Source organism: Furipterus horrens, unplaced genomic scaffold (assembly GCF_987537825.1).
Source record: "Furipterus horrens unplaced genomic scaffold, mFurHor1.1.pri manual_scaffold_13, whole genome shotgun sequence".
NCBI lineage: Eukaryota > Metazoa > Chordata > Mammalia > Chiroptera > Furipteridae > Furipterus > Furipterus horrens.
In genome coordinates this window covers 47712304-47733732 of record NW_028327183.1, presented here as the reverse complement: position 1 = coordinate 47733732, position 21429 = coordinate 47712304, and the positions used below count along the sequence as shown (strand labels likewise).

General features: G+C 37.8%; 1 protein-coding gene and 1 pseudogene across 1 annotated transcript; one reads left to right on the top strand and one right to left on the bottom strand.

The window, feature by feature from the left end:
• Positions 1–2260: 2260 nt before the first annotated feature.
• Positions 2261–11117, top strand: ZNF283 (zinc finger protein 283). The gene is given in 5 exon segments (XM_090260766.1): positions 2261–2284; positions 4091–4217; positions 9252–10809; positions 10811–10859; positions 10861–11117. Coding segments are annotated over 5 exon segments (1824 nt in total). The 5' UTR covers positions 2261–2275; the 3' UTR covers positions 10942–11117.
• On the bottom strand, positions 5643–5935 carry LOC149995055 (large ribosomal subunit protein eL43 pseudogene; annotated as a pseudogene).
• Positions 11118–21429: the final 10312 nt, after the last annotated feature.

Sequence of the window (21429 nt, the reverse complement as noted above, 5' to 3'; positions counted from 1 at the left end):
ACAATAAAAAAATGAGTAAATAAATAGAAAAAAAATGATTACCAGTGCAATTAAGACAGAGGTTCAGAATTAGATTATTTTAAAGGTTACTTCCACAGACAATAGCAATAATCTCTTAATGTGCAGCTATCTAACAAAAATCTACTTTACAAATAATATTTCCAAGGACAGATATTAATACCAGAAGGTAGAATAAGAAGGTTACAGTTTTAAATATTCAAATAAGCCACAGATTTGCCCAGAAGGACAAGATTGAGTCTCTGGTTAATGTTCTCAGCTTGACACCTAACTGGGCATATTTTCTGAGCCAGCTTTGGGGTGCCTGATTTTTTCTCTTCATCTTTCACAGCCCAGCCCTGCTTCTGAAAGGAGGGAATATTTTCTCTTTGATCTTTTGAAGAACTTGTTTTGCTCATTCTATTTTTAGGAAAAATAGTGGGCTCATGACTGGGCTGTGAACTTTTAGTTGACATTGTAAGAAAACAGGCTGAAGAAGCACAGATTTTATCATGAGAAAAATGGAAAGTGTGGCGTTAACTGTCTTTATTACAATGCAATAAGAGACAGTAACCTTTTTCATTTTCATTAATAATGGCTAAAACTTCTATCAGGCAGTTATTGTACACCATTGTGTATGGTCTTTCTTATTTAACCTTCAGTGCAAGCATCCGTGGTAGACACTGTTTCCCCCCCCCCTTTCATTTAATTTCTCAACAGAGATGTTGAAAAATTGGCAACAGTCAAGCTCAAATCTGACACCAGACCCTTTATCTTAATTTCATGCACACTTCACACATTATGTGTCCTTTAAAAAACCTGCCTGCCTCACTAAGAAATTGATTATGCTTGTCTTTCTTCATCACTTAATGTGGTCCGGTACCATCATAACTAATGAGGGTAGAGTGAGCCATAGTTTATTAAACCTTTTGACCAGTGTTACATGGTTTCTAATTCTTATTTATCATAAATGACTTTTGGTTGAATACTCTTGTATGCATCTTGTACATTTCCGTAGCTATTTAAGGATACATTTCTATACATGGAATTTTGAGTAAAAATTTGTCCCAGATGTAAGACCCTGAGATAGTAGTACTTGGGAGGATAGCTATTGACTAAAAAACTCAGCTGTAACCTTTAATGTAAGAAAGACAAAACAAGGAATACGTGTAGGGCAGGTAGCAACAAAGGACGGTAGACAATTCAGATGACTTATTTTAGGAACTCATAGGAAGGTAATTGCAGACAACACTATTAGGTCATGACCAACTTTGTGGAAGCAAATGGAATTTATCCTGTGAGTTTTATACCTTACAGTTTTTTATCCTACTAATGTTAGTTGCAAAGTGAGACTAATAGGATCAGGTGATTCAGTAGATACCTGGAGGGTCTAAAAGACAAGTTCAGATACAAAATACATACATCTGTCAGAAGACATGAAAAAAAGCAGGATCAAGACCTCTCAATATACCCATGAGATTTCTTTGGGAATTTCAGCCATTTTTCTAGGTAGGACAAACATAGAAATCATATAGTTAGTATAATGCATGGCCATTGTTACAATAATTATGCAGAATACCTAAATTAAAAGGTCATTGTGATCATAATACATTATTATATATAACTTTGTAACTTCCCAAACATTTTAAAATCTATTGATGCCTGATTGTCAGTTTTTCTATATTGATATATAAATATAATTTATAAACATAGTCATACTATATACATCATGTAACCTACTTTTTTCTATGGACAATATATTTTGATTTTTTTCCCCAACTTAGCATGGCATAGTTTCATAGTGTTCCACTGTATAGTTGTTCTGAATGCATTAAGTGAGATTTCTGGGTACAGGCAACTTCCTGAGCAATTGTTGTATATCCTGTGTGCTCTTATGTCTTGACCAATTTTCTTCGGTCTTGAGCCCATGAAGAATGTTCTAGTCTTGGACCATATGTCCCATTCTCAGTCCTGACAATTGGGAATGGAGAGAGGAAAATCTGATCTGGGGAGGCCTGAATAGTCCAATCTCAGGCTCACACCAGCATCCCGAGAACTGAGCCCTGCGAGAAACCTTCCTGCTGAAGGCCTGGGGGTCAAGCGAGTTAGATTCCACAAATGGTGTATGGGGTGCAATTGGCTTGAGTCAGGAGGGGATCAGTTAAACATATCTGATCTAAAGCTTCTTTTTCCTTCCCCAGCTCTGGCTTTTCTGGACTGTGCTTCGCCAAAAAAGGAACCCCATGGAGCACTAATTAGCTCTTGCAGTTATAGAACCATGACTGATGTAAGTTGGTATTTCTCTCTCCTTGAAGTACAGTGATTTTTAGTTCATGTGAATCTTTTCCTTAATCATTCTAGAGCTTTCTTCCTAACAGAACCCTGTCCCTGGACCTGCTTCTCAGTTCCTCCTATTCCAGTGAAGGGTGGTACCAAAGACCCCAGGGCCCTCCTCCCTGCTGCCTTTTTCAGTCAGTGTCCTCATAGTCATTGAACACGTTGTTCCCGTTGCCTGCATGCTCAGTCATCTATCAGGAACAGTGAAGGAATGGAGTCTTCTGTGGGGAAATACTTGAGCTTTTGTCAGAGAATAACTCAAAGAAGTATAGTTAACAAGTGGCACCCTTTCACTTGTATACAAGGAAAACCAATAGTAGATAGATTTTACCTGTCAAAGCACAAGCAGGATTTATATAAGAGGAGAGAAGGAAAGACTATAAATATTTTGAAAACAACCGTTTCCGCTTTCCGGGCTAAGATGCTGATTGGCAGGAGCTAGGACAGAAGCCAGCCAGGATGCTGTTCCCTGAGAGAGCTGGACCGCCCCCAAGAAGGCCGTGTCAGTTGTGCATCCTCCGGAAGAGCTTTGGTGTTACACTATAGCACATCCATGGCAGGCTGTCTGGGTAGTGCTCCTCATTATCACCTCTGCCTTCGGGCCACCGTGACTGCACCACTTCCTTACCATAATCTCTCATTCCCTTGCCAAGTCTGTGGTATGATGAGTTAGTGATGAAGGTCTTGCTGGACCACACAGGAAAGCTTGGAACTTTCACAGACCTGAATTTCCCAGGAGGTTCAGATGGAATGTAGGATTTCTTGGTTTCAGCCTAAGTCTGTGTACGGTCACATGCTTTGCAAGGCTTTCAGAATTAGAGGGGGAGTGAGTGATTCTTTTCAGGGATTCCCTAATTGATAAACACCAGTGTCAAAGTCCATTTTGTCACTGACCAGGACATGCAGGTCTTGAGCGACATCTGTTAGATACAATATCTGTTATCAGTATCCTCCAGCCCGGGAACAAGGAAGGTGTTAAGTGATGGTGGTTGGTGGTAACAAGAAGATGCTCCAGGTTCTTATGTACTGTGTGATAATAAATTTTCAGAATTAAGAAAATCTTTAGAAGTTTTGTTCAACCTAAAGTGTATAAATATAATAGTTATTAATCTCACATATCTAGATGACGAACTGACTGAACTGTAGCTAATAAAACCTTTTATGTATTCATGATAATAAAAAAAATTCTTATGATGTAATCTAACAGAATGATTTACTTGAGACTTAATGATAATCCTTAATGGAAATCATTTTTCTGAACCAGAGATTTTATAGTGTGTTTGAAAAAAATTTTTCATGTTTTTTTTTCCATATTCTTTAAAGGGAAAAGATGGTATAGCAGTTTACATTTATAAAGAATTTATGAGGCAGGCACATAGCAGGGTGTGTGTATGTATAGGCATTCATAAACCTCCCTTTCTCCCCTCCACTCTTTTTCTTTAATAGAAGAGAAACTGGGATTATTTTATATAATTATGAGGCAGATCTGGAGAACTGAGTTATCTCACAGTATCTGGAAAGATTTTTCCTGCGGCAACAGGATTCTTCTGGGACATGTTGACACTCTGCCTCAGTCATACTAATTTCCTTACTTTTTCCTACCCGAATGTATCACAGGCTTCCAGTCCACTTGATTGTTATATTTTCTTCCTTTTGTGGTTTGTCCTTCACAACCTCTTTTTCCCTCTTGGAAATGCTTTCTTAAATCTTTAAATTTCTTTAATTTCATGAATAATATGTCCGTTTTTGGCTTTAGGGGTTGGTGACTTTCAGGGATGTGGCCATCGACTTCTCCCAGGAGGAGTGGGAGTGCCTGGGCCCCGCCCAGAGGGACCTGTACGTGGACGTGATGTTGGAGAACTACAGCAACGTGGTCTCACTAGGTACGGTCACCTGCCTGAAATCCCTTGGCATCTCCTCTCTGCAACATCAGCTTTCTTCACTGGGAATTACGGGGCTATCTTTGAAGAAACCAGGTGAATTTCTCCTCCCTGTTCTCAAAGGAATGTTTTGGTATTTGTTGGGTTAGAAATGGGTTCATTGAGCACCTTGACCTTCCCATCTCTCGGCGAGTTTCACACCTAATTCTGGACCTTCCTGCAATGAATGGCCTCTTTCCTTTAATGCCCAAGGAGCTTGATTTGTATTATGGAGCATTTATTTCATAACCGTTTTCAGGGAAACCAGATTTCATGCTATGTTTAACTTCAGCATTTCTGTAAATGATCTGTGTCCTTGCTACTCAAAGTGTGTTTCTGTTGCTTGAAGAACCATAAGAAGCCCAGAGCAAAGTAGTGAAGGGGAGAGTATCAAGAATTAGTGAGGAAGACAGGCAGCATCCACACGATAGCCAGTTTTGTTCCTCTGGGGGAAGAATATAGATTGTTTTCTCAGTGATTAGAAGCCATGATTTCGTTTATATGGGGTTTGAACCTTTTTATTAAGTATTAAACAATAATGACAGCTTCTTCCGGGGTTTGTTAGAAATGCAGCTTGTCAGGTCCTACCCCAGATCTGCAGGACAGAATCTGCATTTATGCAGGATCCCCAGGTGATTTTTATGCACATTAAAGAAGCACTGATTTTTGTTATTTTCTGACCCATATGCAGGGAGTACAGCTAGGAACAGGGTTCTGAAATACTCTGACTTTCAAAAGAGCCTCTTCACTTTAGATAGGGGTGGACTGAATGAGTAGAAGCCATTTCATACTAAGCAAATGCATTCCTTTACTTACAGCAAATTTGGAGTTAAAAGCTACTATCTGAGCTAACTGCTAAAAACGTATCACAAAATGTCTTGTTTCCCTCTTAGCAGAATAACAACAGTAACAATATTAAGTTAACACTGTACTTACTATAAACCAGGCTTTGTTCTAAGTAGAACACGTACCTTAACTTATTTAACTTTCCCAACATCCCCATGAGGTAGATTCTGTTGTTATCTGAGGCGCACATAGTTTAAGTGCCTCCCCAAGGTCGCACAGCTGAGGGGAGGCAGTGGCAGTAACTGAATATGGGAAGTCTGGCTCCGGGGCTTGTGTTCTATTTGCACTGAAGAGATGGAGCCTGGATGAGTCTCAGACAAGATCATTTTTCTACCTATGTGATGCCATGGTCTTTATTCCCGTCACCCTTCTCTGAAGTCTTTTTTTTTATTTTTGAAAAATTAGAAGGATTTTAATTTGCAAGTATTTTTTTGAGAAAGCAAAATTAATACAATGTAAATCAGAACGTCTACTTAATAAAATTAACAAACCACAGTGACTTCGTTACATAAAGTAACCCATTTATTATAGGCTAGCAATGTTTCAAATCGTGGAGCTTCTCTGGTCTTTCAGGTCCTTCAGCCTTCTGATGGCCGGCTTGACTGGGACAGCCGGCATGGGGTTGTAGGTCCAGGCACCCCCAGGACCGTTTTCATGCAGGAGCCACAGTGCCAGACCCCCACAGCACACCTCTTCATCTTGGTTTTGCCCCAAAAAGAGCAAGTGTACTTGGTGTGCTGGCAGATCTCAATTTTCTTCACCATTTTCCTGAGGGAGGCACCGTTAACGGTGCCATACTGGCCAACGATTCCGACCTTCTTGGTGCGTTTCGCCATTTTGTCTCTGTGAAGGTCCCAACCAAAGAGCTCTGAAGTCTTTATCAATATTATTTTACCTTTACTTCACTGACAACTAACTAAATATTTTAGCTTAGAATGGTTCAGGTGTGATGATATTTTTGGACCAAGAAGGATGGCCCTGGATGGTCGTGAGGGGAGGACCACAAAGTTGAAAGCCAGGAAGACAAAGGCAGGAGGGAACCAACATTGCAGGAAACAATCTCACAGGTCACAGAAGAGGACAAGGAGCAACATCTGGGATGATGTTTGAAAAGGTCTCTACAAGGGACCAAAGCCTGTAGAGTGAAGGCCCAACGACCTGGGAGGAAAGTGAGGTGTCAGTTGGGACTACCCAAGCAACTTCTTTTTTTTTTTTTTTTTTTAAGATTTTATTTATTTACTTTTAGAGAGAGGGGAAGGGAAGGAGAAAGAGAGGGAGAGAAACATCAATGTGTGGTTGCCTCTTTCACATCCCCAATAAGGGACCCGGCCCGCAACCCAGGCATGTGCCCTGACTAGGAATCGAACTAGCAACACTTTGGTTTGCAGGCCGGCGCTCAATCCACTGAGCCACACAGCCAGGGCAAGCAACTTCTTCTTGATCTCATATCCCACCCTCCTTGTTTCTCTTCTCATAGAGGCCTCCCATTTCAGTGAGGAAGGTGCTCTTGTTTTGTTTCCAGTGTAACCATTTTGCTTATAGATCTGCTTTCCAGCTCTTTTGCATTTCTGTGTATGAGCAAATAATTATATGAATTCATTCATAAATTTTGCAAATATTTTGACTGCCTACTCCCAGCCAGGCATTGTACCATCATGAACAAGATTGATAACTTGCCTATTCTCATGCAGTCTATGTAATCAGGGATAAATATAAAATAAATAAGTAGATAAATAATATCTTGTAATGAAACATGTTCAGGAAAGATAAATGGCATAAGAGAATAGAAAATTATGGGCTAATTCAGATAAGGTGGTCAGAGAAAGCTTTCTTGAATAGACACATGAAACCTGGGATCAAATTATATGAATATCTGGGAGAGGAATTTATCAGTCACAATTAACAGCAAGTGCAAAGGCCCTGTGGTTAGAAAGGAACTTTATTGGAGGACCTGTATGGCCAGAGTAGAGTTAGCAAAGGAGGATGTACTGAGACATTAGGTCAGGAGATAGGCATGGGTCAGATAATACAGTTTTATTGTTATTGTTTTAGGAATTTGGGTTGTTTAGTCTCCTTCACTCTGAAACAGTTTCTGTGTGTTTTCTTGACTTGCATTCCTTGCTGCTATTGAAGATTACAGGTCAGTTGTTTTGTACAGTGTCCTTCAATGTGGGTTTGTCTGCTTTTTCCTAGCGATTAGACTTAGATTATGCATATTTTCCCAAAATATCACAGAATCAATGCTGTGTTCTTGCATTCTGTACGGTCGTGCAAATGATTTGTCATTACTGCTGATGGTTCCTGTGAGCAGTTGGTTGAGGTTGTATCTGCTGGCCTCCTCCCTGTAAAGTTAACCTTTTTTCCTTTAATGAGTACTTTTTGAGAAGGAACTTGGAGACTATTAAATATTGTATTCCTCATCTAATTTTCAATTTACTTATATATTGGATTTCTAGTCAGTGGATTGTAATCTGTTCTTCTCATTATTTTGAAGTTCAGAATATTTGGCCTTGTCCCACATTTGACCAGTGGGAACCCTGTCTTGATGGCTGTGTGTCCTTTCTCATGTCACCCTCACTCTAAATACTTTTTTTTTATTTTCTGACACAACATCACGTTTCTGGCACAACATCACGTTTCTGGCTCATCTTGCTGTTGCCCTATTCCAACCTTAGCGTCAGCCGTTTTTTCAAGGTGCCCTGGTTCCTTTTAGTCAACAATGGTATTTAGAAGCCAAAATCTGGGTACTAGGATTGCTCATTGCTGCTGAGGGATGGCTGCTGCCGGGCTCTCTCAGTGGACTGAACTGGAGAATACTTATATACTACACACACACACACACACACACACACACACACACACACACACACTTCTATATATTGAAAACCTTGAGTTCACACAGATATATCCGATTCCAATTCAACACTACAGGTTTCATTTTAACTTATTCACGTCCTGAATTTCTTTTTTTAAAGATTATTTATTTATTTATTTATTTTTAGAGAGAGGAGAAGGAAGGGGGAAAGGGAGAGAAACATCTATCAGTTGCCTTTCACACGCCTCCAGCTGGAACCTAGCCCACAACCCAGGCATGTGCCCTAACCGGAAATTGAACCATCAGCCTTTTGGTTTGCAGGCCAATGCCCAATCCCCTGAGCCATACCAGCCAGAGATACTCTTTGAATTTCTTTTGTCTTTGTCTTTTTTTTTTTTAAGAGATTTTATTTATTTTCAGAGAGAGGAGAAGGGAGGGAGAGAAACACCAACGTGCAAGAGGAACATCAGTCCATTGCCTATCACACACTCCCAGCTAGGGACCTGGCCCGCCACACAGGCATGTGCCCTGACAGGGAATCGAACTGGCGACTTTTCCATTCGCAGGCTGGCACTCAATCCACTGAGCCACACCAGCCAGGGCTCCTTTCTGAATTTCATACTCTCTTCTCTGGCAGTGAAAAACCTGATTTCCATTATTCTTAATATATTTATTTATCCGATCAAATTCTTTGTATGTAACCAGCCATCCATTATCACTGCCACCTTAATTGTGATTGCCCTTCTCATCCCAGTTGGGCTGTGACAGTCTATGCCAGGTGGCTGTATTATAGCTTTAGTTAGTTTTGTTTTACTTCTTGTTTGAACTCCAGCAGAGCCTTGGAACTTAATAACTGCTCAAACTGCAAGAGTTTGTCTGCTCTCTAGCCCAACACCAATCACTCAGAAAAATTTCTGTGAGGGAGGATTATCTGGTTTAATGAAATTATTTTTGAATGTGGTGATTTTCTAGATTCCAGTTCATCATGCCAGGCTACACAGTCTTTAAAAACTCAGCTGGAACCACATTGGGCACAGAAGAGCTTGATTGACATAAGGGCACATTTTGGTTTGTAAGGGCACAGGAGGACGAAGGACTTGTTAAAGTGATGTTTGTCAAGTCCTCCCCAAAACTGTCAAATCAGAACATTAAGATTATAAGACTTGAAAAATCAAAGCTGAATTTGACGAGGAGAGACTTGATGCTTAGGAGTTCAGTAAGTCTACTAATCCAATTCACTTATGGGTATTATTTTGAAATTGTTTTTTAAATTTTTACTATAGAGGGCATTTTTCTGGTAAAGGAAATAAAATGTGTGCTTTCTTGTTTTCTTTCAGATTTAGAGTCAACATATGAGACAAAAAATACCTTTTCAGGAAGGGACATTTCTGAAATAAATTTTTCCCAATGGGAGATAAAGGAAAAAAGTAAAACCTTTGGCCTTGAGGCATCCATTTTCAAAAATAATTGGAAGAGCAAAAGCAAATTTGAGAGACCACAGGAACGTCAAGAGAAATACTTCAGTCAAATAATAATCCACTGTGAAAAACTTCCCAGTTACAAAAAAAGTAAATCTCTTATTGCATATCAAAGAATTCATAATCCAGAGAAATCCTGTGTTTGTAAGGAATGTGGGAAGACTTGTAGTCATGTTCAAAATGAGAGAACTCATACAGCTGAAAAACACTTAGAATGTAAAGAATGTGGGAAAGACTTTTTTAGTGCCTATCAACTCACTGTGCACCAGAGATTTCATACTGATGAGAAATTCTACAAATGTAAAGAATGTGGGAAGACCTTCAGTTGGGGATCAAGTCTTGTTAAACATGAGAGAATCCATACTGGCGAGAAACCCTATGAATGTAAAGAATGTGGGAAGGCATTTAGTCGTGGCTATCACCTTACTCAACATCAGAAAATTCATATTGGTGTGAAATCCTATGAATGTAAGGAATGTGGGAAAGCCTTTTTTGGGGGCTCAAGCCTTGCTAAACATGAGATAATTCATTCAGGTGAGAAACCTTATATATGTAAAGAATGCGGGAAGGCATTCAGTCGTGGCTATCAACTTACTCAGCATCAGAAAATTCATACTGGTAAGAAACCTTATGAATGTAAAGTATGTGGAAAGGCTTTTTGTTGGGGTTATCAACTTACTCGACATCACATATTTCATACTGGCAAAAAACCCTACGAATGTAAGGAATGTGGGAAGACCTTTAATTGTGGTTCCAGTCTTGTTCAACATGAAAGAATTCATACTGGTGAGAAGCCCTTTGAATGTAAAGAATGTGGAAAGGCTTTTAGTCGTGGATATCACCTTACTCAACATCAGAGAATTCATACTGGTGAGAAACCTTTTGAATGTAAGGAATGTGGGAAGACTTTCAGTTGGGGTTCAAGCCTTGTTAAACATGAGAGAGTCCATACTGGTGAGAAATCCTATGAATGTAAAGAATGTGGGAAGGCCTTTGGTAGTGGGTATCAACTTACTCGACATCAGGTATTTCATACTGGAGAGAAACCCTATGAATGTAAGGAATGTGGGAAGACCTTTAATTGTGGTTCAAGTCTTGTTCAACATGAGAGAATTCATACTGGTGAGAAACCCTTTGAATGTAAAGAATGTGGGAAGGCCTTTAGTCGTGGCTATCACCTTACTCAACATCAGAAAATTCATACTGGTGAGAAACCTTTTAAATGTAAGGAATGTGGGAAGACCTTCAGTTGGAGTTCAAGCCTTGTTAAACATGAGAGAGCCCATACTGGTGAGAATTCCTATGACTGTAAAGAATGCGGAAAGGCCTTTGGTAGTGGCTACCAACTTAGTGTTCATAAGAGATTTCATACTGGTGGGAAACCTTATCAATGTAAGGAATTTGGGAATACTTACTCATGGCTCAAGCCTTGTTCAACATAATAAAACTTATAGTAATGATAAACGAACCCTACAAATATAAAGAATGGGAAGGCTTTATATGGACAGCTTACTCAAATGAAACAATTGATACTAGTGAAACTTTATGATTGAAGAGATGTGAAAACATTGTTTTGTGTATGGACAGTTTTAACAACTGGGGGAATCTTGCTCTTGAGAAACCTTATTAATGTGGGGAATATGCAAAAGCCTTACCTGTGTATGGGCAGTTTGCTTAACATCAGGAAATTCATACTAGTGAGAAATAGTTTGAATACAAGAAATGTGAAAAGACTTATAGTCTGCCACAGGATCTTATTGAACACCAATTTATATTGATTTGAAACCATTTAAATGAAAGGAATGTATCTTTATTCATAGCTTAGAGTCTGATAAGCATTGAAGAATTTATATTCATTAGAAACACTTTAAAGAATGTGGAAAGAATCTAAAATTAATTCAGTTCTTCCTTTGCACATCAGAGAATTTATACTGCTGTTAAATCCTATGAATGTAATAAATGTGGGAAGGGTTATAAATGTGGTAAACATCTTAGGGTACATCAGAGAATTCATCCAAATGAGAAACCCTTTGGGTAAACATGTAGGAACATCTTTAGACAAGTGTTACTCAAACTGTTGTCTAGAGACTAGTGCCAGTCTACAAAGTTGTTACCTTTCAACGAGATAAGTTCAGAAAATGAGAGTAATTTTATAACAATTTGATATTTGCCATAACACCATTACATTTTACAAAAGTATCAGTCCATCAATGGTTGGAAATTAAAAACTAAAGTTTGCCTTTACCCAGAAATAATTGAGAATCTAAAAAATGTGACACAAGTTATGATTTAATTACAAACAAGAAATCCCTCACTTGTCACTTCTTTGATTAAAAGAGCAGACTATTCATACCACAGGAAGATTTGGCTAATGTGGGAATCACAACTTTATTAGGCCCATAAAAGCATAGAGAATTTATACCAAGTATGCTCATTTAGTAAATGAATGGAAGCCTTCCAACACTATTCAGTCTTTGTTAAACTTCAGCAAATTCATCCTAGACAATTACCCTGTTAATGTAGCAAAGGTAGGAAACCCCTTACTTGTGTTACAAATCATACTGATTGTCATTACCGTTCCACCTCACTACCTGTGGGATATTGGACAAAATGTCTATCCCTTCTGGACATCATCTTTAAAATGCTGGTGATGGTAACTGTTTAATAGTGTTTTTGTAGAGATTGGATTGGTTTAGTATTCATCAAGTCCTTGAAAGAGTATCTGGTATGTAGCCTATCTTCAATACATATTAGCTGTTCTTATTACCCTCATCATTGGTATTACTAATAGTGAATTCTTAGGAGATGAATGCTCATTGGTTTAATGAATTTAGAAAAGCTTTTCATAACCACTTATTAATTTGAATTTCAGGTGGTTCATTCTGGATAAAATTTAGCAAAACAACCTGAAAGTATTTTTATTCAGAATTTACCCCTTAAGCTGCATAAAAACTAAGGGTGAAAATAAACATGGACTTAGCAAGTATTAAGATGTTGGGTATATACCTGAAGAACCAGGGAGAGGTGTGAAGCAGTTTACCTGTAATGAATTCCAACAGACAGGTAGACAATAATTTAAATTCTCCATTCACATTTCAATATAAATTATAAATTATAATACAAAGGAAACAAAAAGAAAATTCTCCATTTGGAAATTTTTTCTCCAAAATTTTACAATTTTCAGACATTCAGACAAGGTTAAAGAATAGTACTATATATTCTCTATCTAAAACCAGTAATTGTTACTATTTGGCCACATTTGCTTTCTTTATGAATATACAAGCACAATATACAGCTTTGAAAGGGAAGGGAGTTCTGATGCATGCTATAACATAGCCAACCTAGAGGACATTATATTAAATGAAATAAGCCAGTCACAAAAAGATAAATACTGTATGATTCCACTTACAGAGGTACCCAGTGGAGTGAAATTCATAGACAGTAGGTAGGATGGTGGTTTCTAGGGTCTGTGGGAAGGAGGAATGGAAAGTAATTATTTGATAGGTATAGTTTCAGTTTTGCAAGGTGAAAAGAGTTCTAGAGATAAATGGTGGTGACAGATGCACAACAATGTGAATGTACTTAATACCACTGAATTGTACATTTAAAAATGGTTAAATAGTAAATTTGATGTTATTTATTTTACCAACCAACATTTTGAGAGAAAAAGAAAACCCAGAAATGTTAGAAATCAAAACCACTGGGGCAGATATGAAGAATGCCTTCAGTGGAACCACCAGTAGACTGGATATGGCCAAGGAAGGAATCAATGAACTTGAAGACATGTCAATAGTAAATTTCTAAATTGAAACACAAAGAAAGTACATTGGGGGAAAAAGTAAAATAACCCTGGCCAGTATGGCTCAGTTGTTCAGAGTATCATCCCGGAACCAAAAAGGTTATGGTTTTAGATCTTGGTCGGGGCAAATATAATACCTAGGTTGCAGGTTTGATCCCTGTTCTGGGCATGTATGATCCCCAGTCCAGGCACATATGGGAGACAACCAATCTGTGTTTCTTGCCTGGATATTTCTAGCTCTCTTCCTCTTTGCTGCCTTCTCTCTCTAAAAGCAATGAAAAAATATGTCATCTGGTGAGGATTAAAAAGAAAAATGGAATATTTAAAAGTGGGGTCAACTATAAAAAGTGTAACATATGTATAACTGGAATACAGGGAAAAGAAAAAAGAAAGGAGCAGAAAAAAATAATAGTGGTTGAGAATTTTCTACAATTAATGACAGACACCAAACCACAGTCAAGAAAGGCTTGGGTAAGTACCAAGAACTACACCAAAGCATATCATCTTAAAACATCAGAAAACCAAAGACCAAGGGGAAATCTTGGAAAGAAGCTAGAATTTGGGTGTTGGCAACTAATCTATAGAGACCCAAGGATTAAAATTAAATCAGGCTCCAGAAAACATGCAAGCAAGAATAAGATGGAGAGAAATATTTTTAAAGTGTTGAGGGAAAACCCACCAACATAGAATCTTATACCCAGTGAAATTATCCCTCAAAAGTGAGAAGAAATAGACTTCCTCAACAAGCCAAAACAGGGAATTTGTTGCCAGTAAACCTGCCTTGCAAGAAATGTTGAAGTTCTTCATGAAGAAATAAATTGATATAGGTCAGAAACCCAGATCTACATGAATAAAAGATCACTAAAGAAGAAATAAATGTTAAATATTTTAATTTTCTTCTTATTGTTGATCTAATATATGTGTTCAAAGTAATAATAAAAGACTGATGATAGCATATGAATAACTGAAATGAATGATTGAAGCCAGGTAATAGATGGAGTCATTCCCACAATCTGACTTAACTGGGTTTACTGGGTCTACAAATCCAATTGAACGTCATTTTTCTGGTCCCAAATCTGAAATAAAAATAAACTACTTGGATGATGTCATTAACCCAACATTAACTATTTGGCTAGCGTAGTGGAGAAAGCCAAATGGAAACCTCTGAATCCTCTTCCTACCCCCAAAAATACAGTATTCAGTAAATGCAAAATAGTATAATTTCCCAGGGGTAATGACAGAATTTACTATCACTCTTAAAGGACTTTGAGAAAATAGAAGATCTGTTCACCATTGCATCTCTATTTTGAGAATGACAGTAGCCTACTCCAAACTTAATCAAGACATAACCACAAATACAGCCTCCTTCCTTCCTTTCTGCCTGCCTTTCTTTCATTTTCAAAATATTTTTATGTTTTCTAAAAAGTTGGTAATACTGTTTACCATCTCATATTTTTAAAGATGGCATCTAAATTTTTACCCTAAAGTATAATAGTTGCAGGAGACAAATCTTAAGAATATAAACAAATAACTGTGTGTAGATATAAAACTATTACTTCAGTCCTAAATGGAATTAACATAGAAGTATAACAATATGATATCTTTCTAGAGCTGATTAAGTTGTTCTCTGGTACATGGGAAGCATCCATTGATTTGAAGAAAGTGTACTTTAACATTAATATCTGGAAAGGAAGGATTGTATAGTTCCCATTTATGTGGAATGACCAACTGTATACATTTACAGTTTTGCTACAGGGCTAAGTCAATTCTCCTGCTTTGTCATAATACAGTCTAAATAGATATGAACTCTTGATATCTTGAAAAGTAACACTAACCCACAAAGTTGGTAACATCATACTAATTAGAACAGAGAAACAAGTGGTTGACAATTTGGAGGCCTGGGTAAGACCTGTGTGCTCTAAATAGGAGTGACTCAGCAGTCTGCTATATGAAATATATACATATATATGAAAAAGAAAATTCATCAAGATGATATTTCAATCATAAGTATGCACCCAACATCAGAGACACCTAAATGTATTAAGAAAAAAACAATACATCTGAGGGAAGAAAGAGATGACTATACAATAATGGTGGGGGTCTTCAAAACCCCACTTTCAAGAATGGATAGATTATCCAGACAAAATCAAGGAAATGTTGGACTTGAGCTATACTTAAATGGACCTAACAGGCATAGCTAGAAAATTCAACAGCAGCAGAATAAATATTCTCAAGAGCGTCCAGAACTTTCTTAAAGATAGATATTATAGGCCACAAAACAAGTCTTTGCAAATTTGAGAAGAGTGAAACCATATCAAGTATCTCTTCTGACCATAATGGTGTAAAACTAAGTCAATAACAGGAAGAAAGCTGGAAAATCTACAAATATGTGGAAATTAACACTCCAACAACGAATGCGTCAAAAAGGAAAATTTTAAAATTTTGGGGTCCTGGCTGTTGTGGCTCAGTGGATTGGGCGCCGGCTTGAGAACTGAGGAGTTCTGGTGTGATTTCTGATCAAGGCACATGCCTCAGTTGCAGGCCAGGTTCCCGGTTGGTGGCAAGCAAGACGCAACTAATTGATGTTTCCCTCTCTTTTTCTCCCTCCCTCCCCCAATCTCTAAAAATAAATTAAACCTTGAGAAATAAATAAATAAATTAAATATTTTTAAAAAATGGAAATAACATATAAAAATTACTGGGATGTGGCAAAAGCAGTTCTAAGAGGGAAGATAATAGCAACAAATGTCTAGAATAAGAAAATAAAAGACCCAAATAATCTAACTTTACACCAGAAAGAACTTGAAAGGGAAGTACAAGGTACAAAGATAGCAAAAGGAAAGGAAAAAAACTAAGATCAGGGTAGAAATCAATTAAAGGCCAGAAAAATAATAGAAAAGATCAATGAAACTAAGGTGTTTCTTGAAAAAAGAAACAAATTTAAAAAATTTTTATCTAGACTAAAAAAAATGACTCAATCAGAAATGAAATTGGAGACTTTACAACTGGTATCACAGAAATACATAGAATCATAAGGGGCCAGTATGAGCAATTATATGCAAACATATTGGATAACTTAGAAGAGAATGATAAGTTCCTAGACACATACAACCTACCAACACTGAATCAGGGAAATCTGAACAAACCAATAACCAATAAAGAACTGTAATTAGTAATAAAAACCTCCCAACACAGAAAGGCTCAGGACCAGATGGTTTTATTAGTAAATTCTGCTAGACGTTTAAAGAACTAATACCAACACTTCTCAACTCTTCCAAATATTGAAGAGGAAGGAAAACTCATTTTATGAGGGCAGCAGCAGATAAGAGCATTACAAGAAAAAAACAAACAAAAAAAACCCTACAGACCAATATCCCTAATGAATGTAGATGTGAAAATTCTCAACAAAGTATCAGCAAACTGAATTCAACTGCACATTATAAAGATCATACACCATGACCAAGTGGGATTTATCCCTGGGGTGGAAGGACGGTTATTCACAAATCAATAAAGGTGATAACACAACATTAATATAATGAAAAGTAAATCATATGATCATCTCAATAGATGACCAAAAAGCATTTGACAAAATACTACATCCTTTCATGATTAAAACTCAGTAAGTCAGGTGTGGATGGAACACACCTCAACATAATAGAATCATATGCATCAAACCCACTGTTAACGTTATATTCAATGGTGAGGGGTTGTTTCCTCTAAGATCAGGAACAAAAAGGTACTCACTCTCACCACTCCTATTTAATACAGTACTGGAGGTCCTAGCAAAGCAATCAGACAATATAAAGAAATAAAAGGCATCCAAAGCATGGACAAAGTAAAATTGTCTTTATTTAAAAATGATATGATATTACATATGGAGAATCATAGACCCCACTAGAAAAAACTTAGAACTAATTAATGAATTCAGTCAAGTTACATGATGCAAAATAATCATACAGAAATAAGTTGCATTTCTATACATTAAAAACAAAATGGCTAAAGATGAAATAAAATCCCATTCAAAATAGCATCAAAAACAATAAGTACTTAGGAATAAATTTAAACAAGGAGTGAAATACATGTGTACTGAAACCTGTAAGAGCTTGATGAAAACAACTGAAGAATACACAAATAAATGGAAATATATCTCATGTACCTGGATCAAAAAAATTAACATTGTTGAAATGTTCCTATTATGCAAAGCCATCTATAGATTCTACCTATCAAAATTCCAATGGCACTAGAAGAAAATCCTAAAAATCTGTATGAAATCATAAAAGACCTCTAATATCCAAAGCAATCAGAAAGAAGAACAGAGCTGGAGGAGTCACACGTCCCAATTTCAAACTATACTACAAAGCTATGTTAATTAAAGTAGTATAGTTCTGACATGAAATTAGATATATAGATGAATGGAACAGAATCAAGAGCCAAGCAATAGACCCCTGCATATACCATTAACTAATGTTTGACAAGGGAGCCAGGAACACTGAAGAGGGAAAGAACAGTCTTTTCAACAAATGGTGTTGGGACAACTGGATAACAACCTGCCAAAAAATGAAGTTGGACCTCTATCTACACCACTCACAAAAATTAACTTGAAATGGATTAAAAACTCAAGTATAAGTCCTGACACTATAAAACTCCTAGAAGAAAACATAGGAAATAAATCTCAGGACATTGGATGGGCAATGATATTTTGGACATGACATGAGAACCACAAGTATCAAAATAAAAAATGAACAAGTGGGATTCTACATCAAACTAAAAAGCTTCTGCAGAGCAAAAAACAAACAAACAAAAACCATGTATAAAAAATATATGAAAAGTTGAAAACTATAGACTGGGAGAAAATATTTTCAAAACATATCAGATGAGGGGTTAATAACCAAAATATATAAAAACTCATATGGACATGGACAACGATGTGATTGCAGGATGGGTGGAGGTGGAAGAGGGTATAGGGGGGATAATGGTAATGGAAAAAATACAATAAAAATGAAATATTCAGAAAAAAGAGAACAAGAGACTTTCGGTCAAGATGGCAGCTCACCTCCTCACACAACCACATCAAAATAACAATTAAAATAGAACAACCATCACTCAGAACTGTCAGAAAGTGAGTAGAATCAAAGTTTGACAACTACAAAATGAAAGGAACCAATTCCATCCAGGCTGGTAGGATGGGCAGAGATGTGGAGAGGGCTGGTCCCATATCCATGTGTGGTGGATAAATATTATGGAGGGATAGCTCAGGAGTGAGGAGTCCCAGCCCCATACCAGGTGCCCCAGCACAGGATTCCAGTGCCAGGAAGATAAGTTCCCACAACTTCTGGCTGCAAAATCCAGCGGTGACTGAGTGGGTGGAAGAAATTTATGGAGTCCTAAGCAGTTTCCTGTAAAGAACCCACATGTGAACTTACTCAGACTTACTCCCTCTGAGCTCCAGCACTGGGGTAGCAGCTTGAAAGGCATCAGTGGCATACAGAGAGAACATGAAGTGTCTGGCATCAAGGGGGACCGTGTTCTCCCAGACAGAAAGGTAGTAGTCAGAGGCCATGTCCCTTTTCTGAACCCTCCCCCAACAGAGTCACGGAGCCAGTAGGCTTGTGCCATATCTGAGACTCCATCAACCTGACTGACCCTATTTGCCCCACCCTGAAAATCCTCACAGACTCTGTCCCACCCAACCTACAGGCCAACCCAACCTGCTTTTCCTATGAATGGCTGGTCTTGGCTCACGCTTCACACCTTCCTAAATAATCACAAATAAGCAACAGCCAGCCTCAGTGGCCCTCAGCCCCTATACCTCTTGCTAAGTAGCCCCAGACACAGCACTAGCAGCAGCCAGCCTAGATTCACAGCCTGGCTTCACCTGGGAATCTCCAAGCCCAGCAGAAGTAGCAACCAACACAGAGGGCTATACAGCTCAGGAAGGGTGGCCCCGGGCAAAACAGGTGGGGCCTGACCTTGGCCTGCACCACTTTGGGAACTCCAGAACCTGTGCACCCAGTGGACAGCTACATACCATGTGGGAGCACCACCACCCTGCCCCTGCACAGCTGATCCTCCACAGAGGGTGGAGTTTTATGGTCAGTGGTCACAGCCAGTCCTTGCAGCTGACTGGCCTGGGTAAATCCCTCCTATTGACCTGCCAACAGCAACCAAGGCTCAACTACAAGAGGAGAGTGTATTCAGCCCACATGAAGGGCATACCTTGAGTACCCAGCTTGGATGATAGGGGAGGCTGGGCCACTGGATCCTTCAGAATACTATTACATTGGGCCATGCTACTAAGACAGAGTGTCATAGCAGCTCTACCTAATACATAGAAACAAACACAGGCAGGCTGCAAAAATGAGCAGAGAAATAAACATGGCCCAAATGAAAGAACAGATCAAAACTCCAGAAAAAGAGCTAAATGAAATGGAGATAAGCAACCTGTCAGATGCAGAATTCAAAACACTGCATATAAGGATGCTCAAGGAACTTAGCGAGGACCTCAACAGCATAATAAAGACCCAGTCAGAAACTAAGGATACAGTACGTGATTGAAATAAAGAACAATTTATAGGACAATGACAGTAGAGTGGATTAAGCCAAGAATCAAATCAATGATTTGAAACATAAGAAAGCAAACAAGCAAACAAACAAAAAAACCCACATCAGAATAAGAAGAAAAAACAATTTAAAAAATGAGAAAAGTATAAGCAGCCTCTGGGACAACTTCAAGTGGTCCAACGGTCACATCATATGGGTGCCAGAATGAGAAGAGAAAGAGCAAGAAATTGAAAATATATTTGAAAAATAAAGATAGAAAACGTGCCTAATTTGGTGAAGAAAATAGACATGCAAGTCCAGAAAGCACAGAGTCCCAAAGAAGATGGATGGAAAGAGACCCACTCCAAGATACATCAAAATTAAAATGCCAAAGATTAAAGGCAAAGAGAGAATATTAAAAGCAGCAAGAGAAAAGAAGTTAGTTACCTACAGGGGAGTTCCCATAAAACTGTGAGCTAATTTCTCGAGAGAAACTTCACAGGCTAGAACAGATTGGCAAAAAATATTTAGTCATGAAAAGCAGGGACCTATAGCCAAGATTGCTCTACCCAGCAAAGAAATCATTTAGAATCGAAGGAGTGATAAAAGCTTCCCAAACAAAAAAAACTACAGGGATTCATCATTACCAAATCATTATTATATGAAATGTTAAAAGGACTTATTTAAGGAAAAATCAAGAATATGAATAATAAAATGGCAAAAAAGGAAGAAAAAACGTATCTATCAACAATTGAATCTAAAAAACAAACTAAGCAAACAAGAACAGAGACAGTATCATGGATGGCTATTAGATAGGAGGGGTTGTAGAGGGATAGGTGAAGAGGTGAAGGGATTAAGAAGTACAACTAGGTAGCTATGGGGATATAAAGTACAATATAGGAAATGAGTAGCCAAAGGACTTATACGCATGACCCTGGACGTGAACAGTGGTGTGGGGATTGCCTGAGTGAGTGGAGGGGGGCAAAAGGAGAAAAATCAGGACAACTGTAATAGCATAATCAACAAAATATAATAAAAAATAAAATAGTGAACTTGTGAAAACAGAGTAAAATGATAGGTACCAGAGGCTGGGGGATAGGGGAATTGAGGCTATTTTGAGTACAAATCTGGAACTAGTAGATTAATACTTCCTGGAGAGCTAACCCACAACATAGTGATGACAGTCAACAATACTGTACTATAAACTTCAAAGGTGCTAAGAGACTAGATCTTTATTGTTCCCACCACAAAAAAAAGAAAGAAAGAAAGAAAGAAAGAAAGGAAGGAAGGAAGGAAGGAAGGAAGGAAGGAAGGAAGGAAGGAAGGAAGGAAGGAAGGAAGAAAGAAAAAGAAAGAAAGAAAGAAAGAAAGAAAGAAAGAAAGAAAGAAAGAAAGAAAGAAAGAAAGAAAGAAAGAAAGAAAGAAAAAGAAAAGAAAAGGTAAGAAAAAGAAATGAAAATTAGGTAAGGTGATAGAAGTGTTAGCTATCGCTATGTTGGTAATCATAATGCAATAGATAAGAATATCGAATCAGTACATTGTATACATTACATAATATGTATTATACGCCAATTATATTTCAATAAAAAGTGCAAGAATTGTGTGATATGATTCCTTAATTTGTACTCAAAGCAGAATTTTATTCAATATATTATATAGGATGGACGTTATACTATACTGTCTTCTCCCATTTCCTGC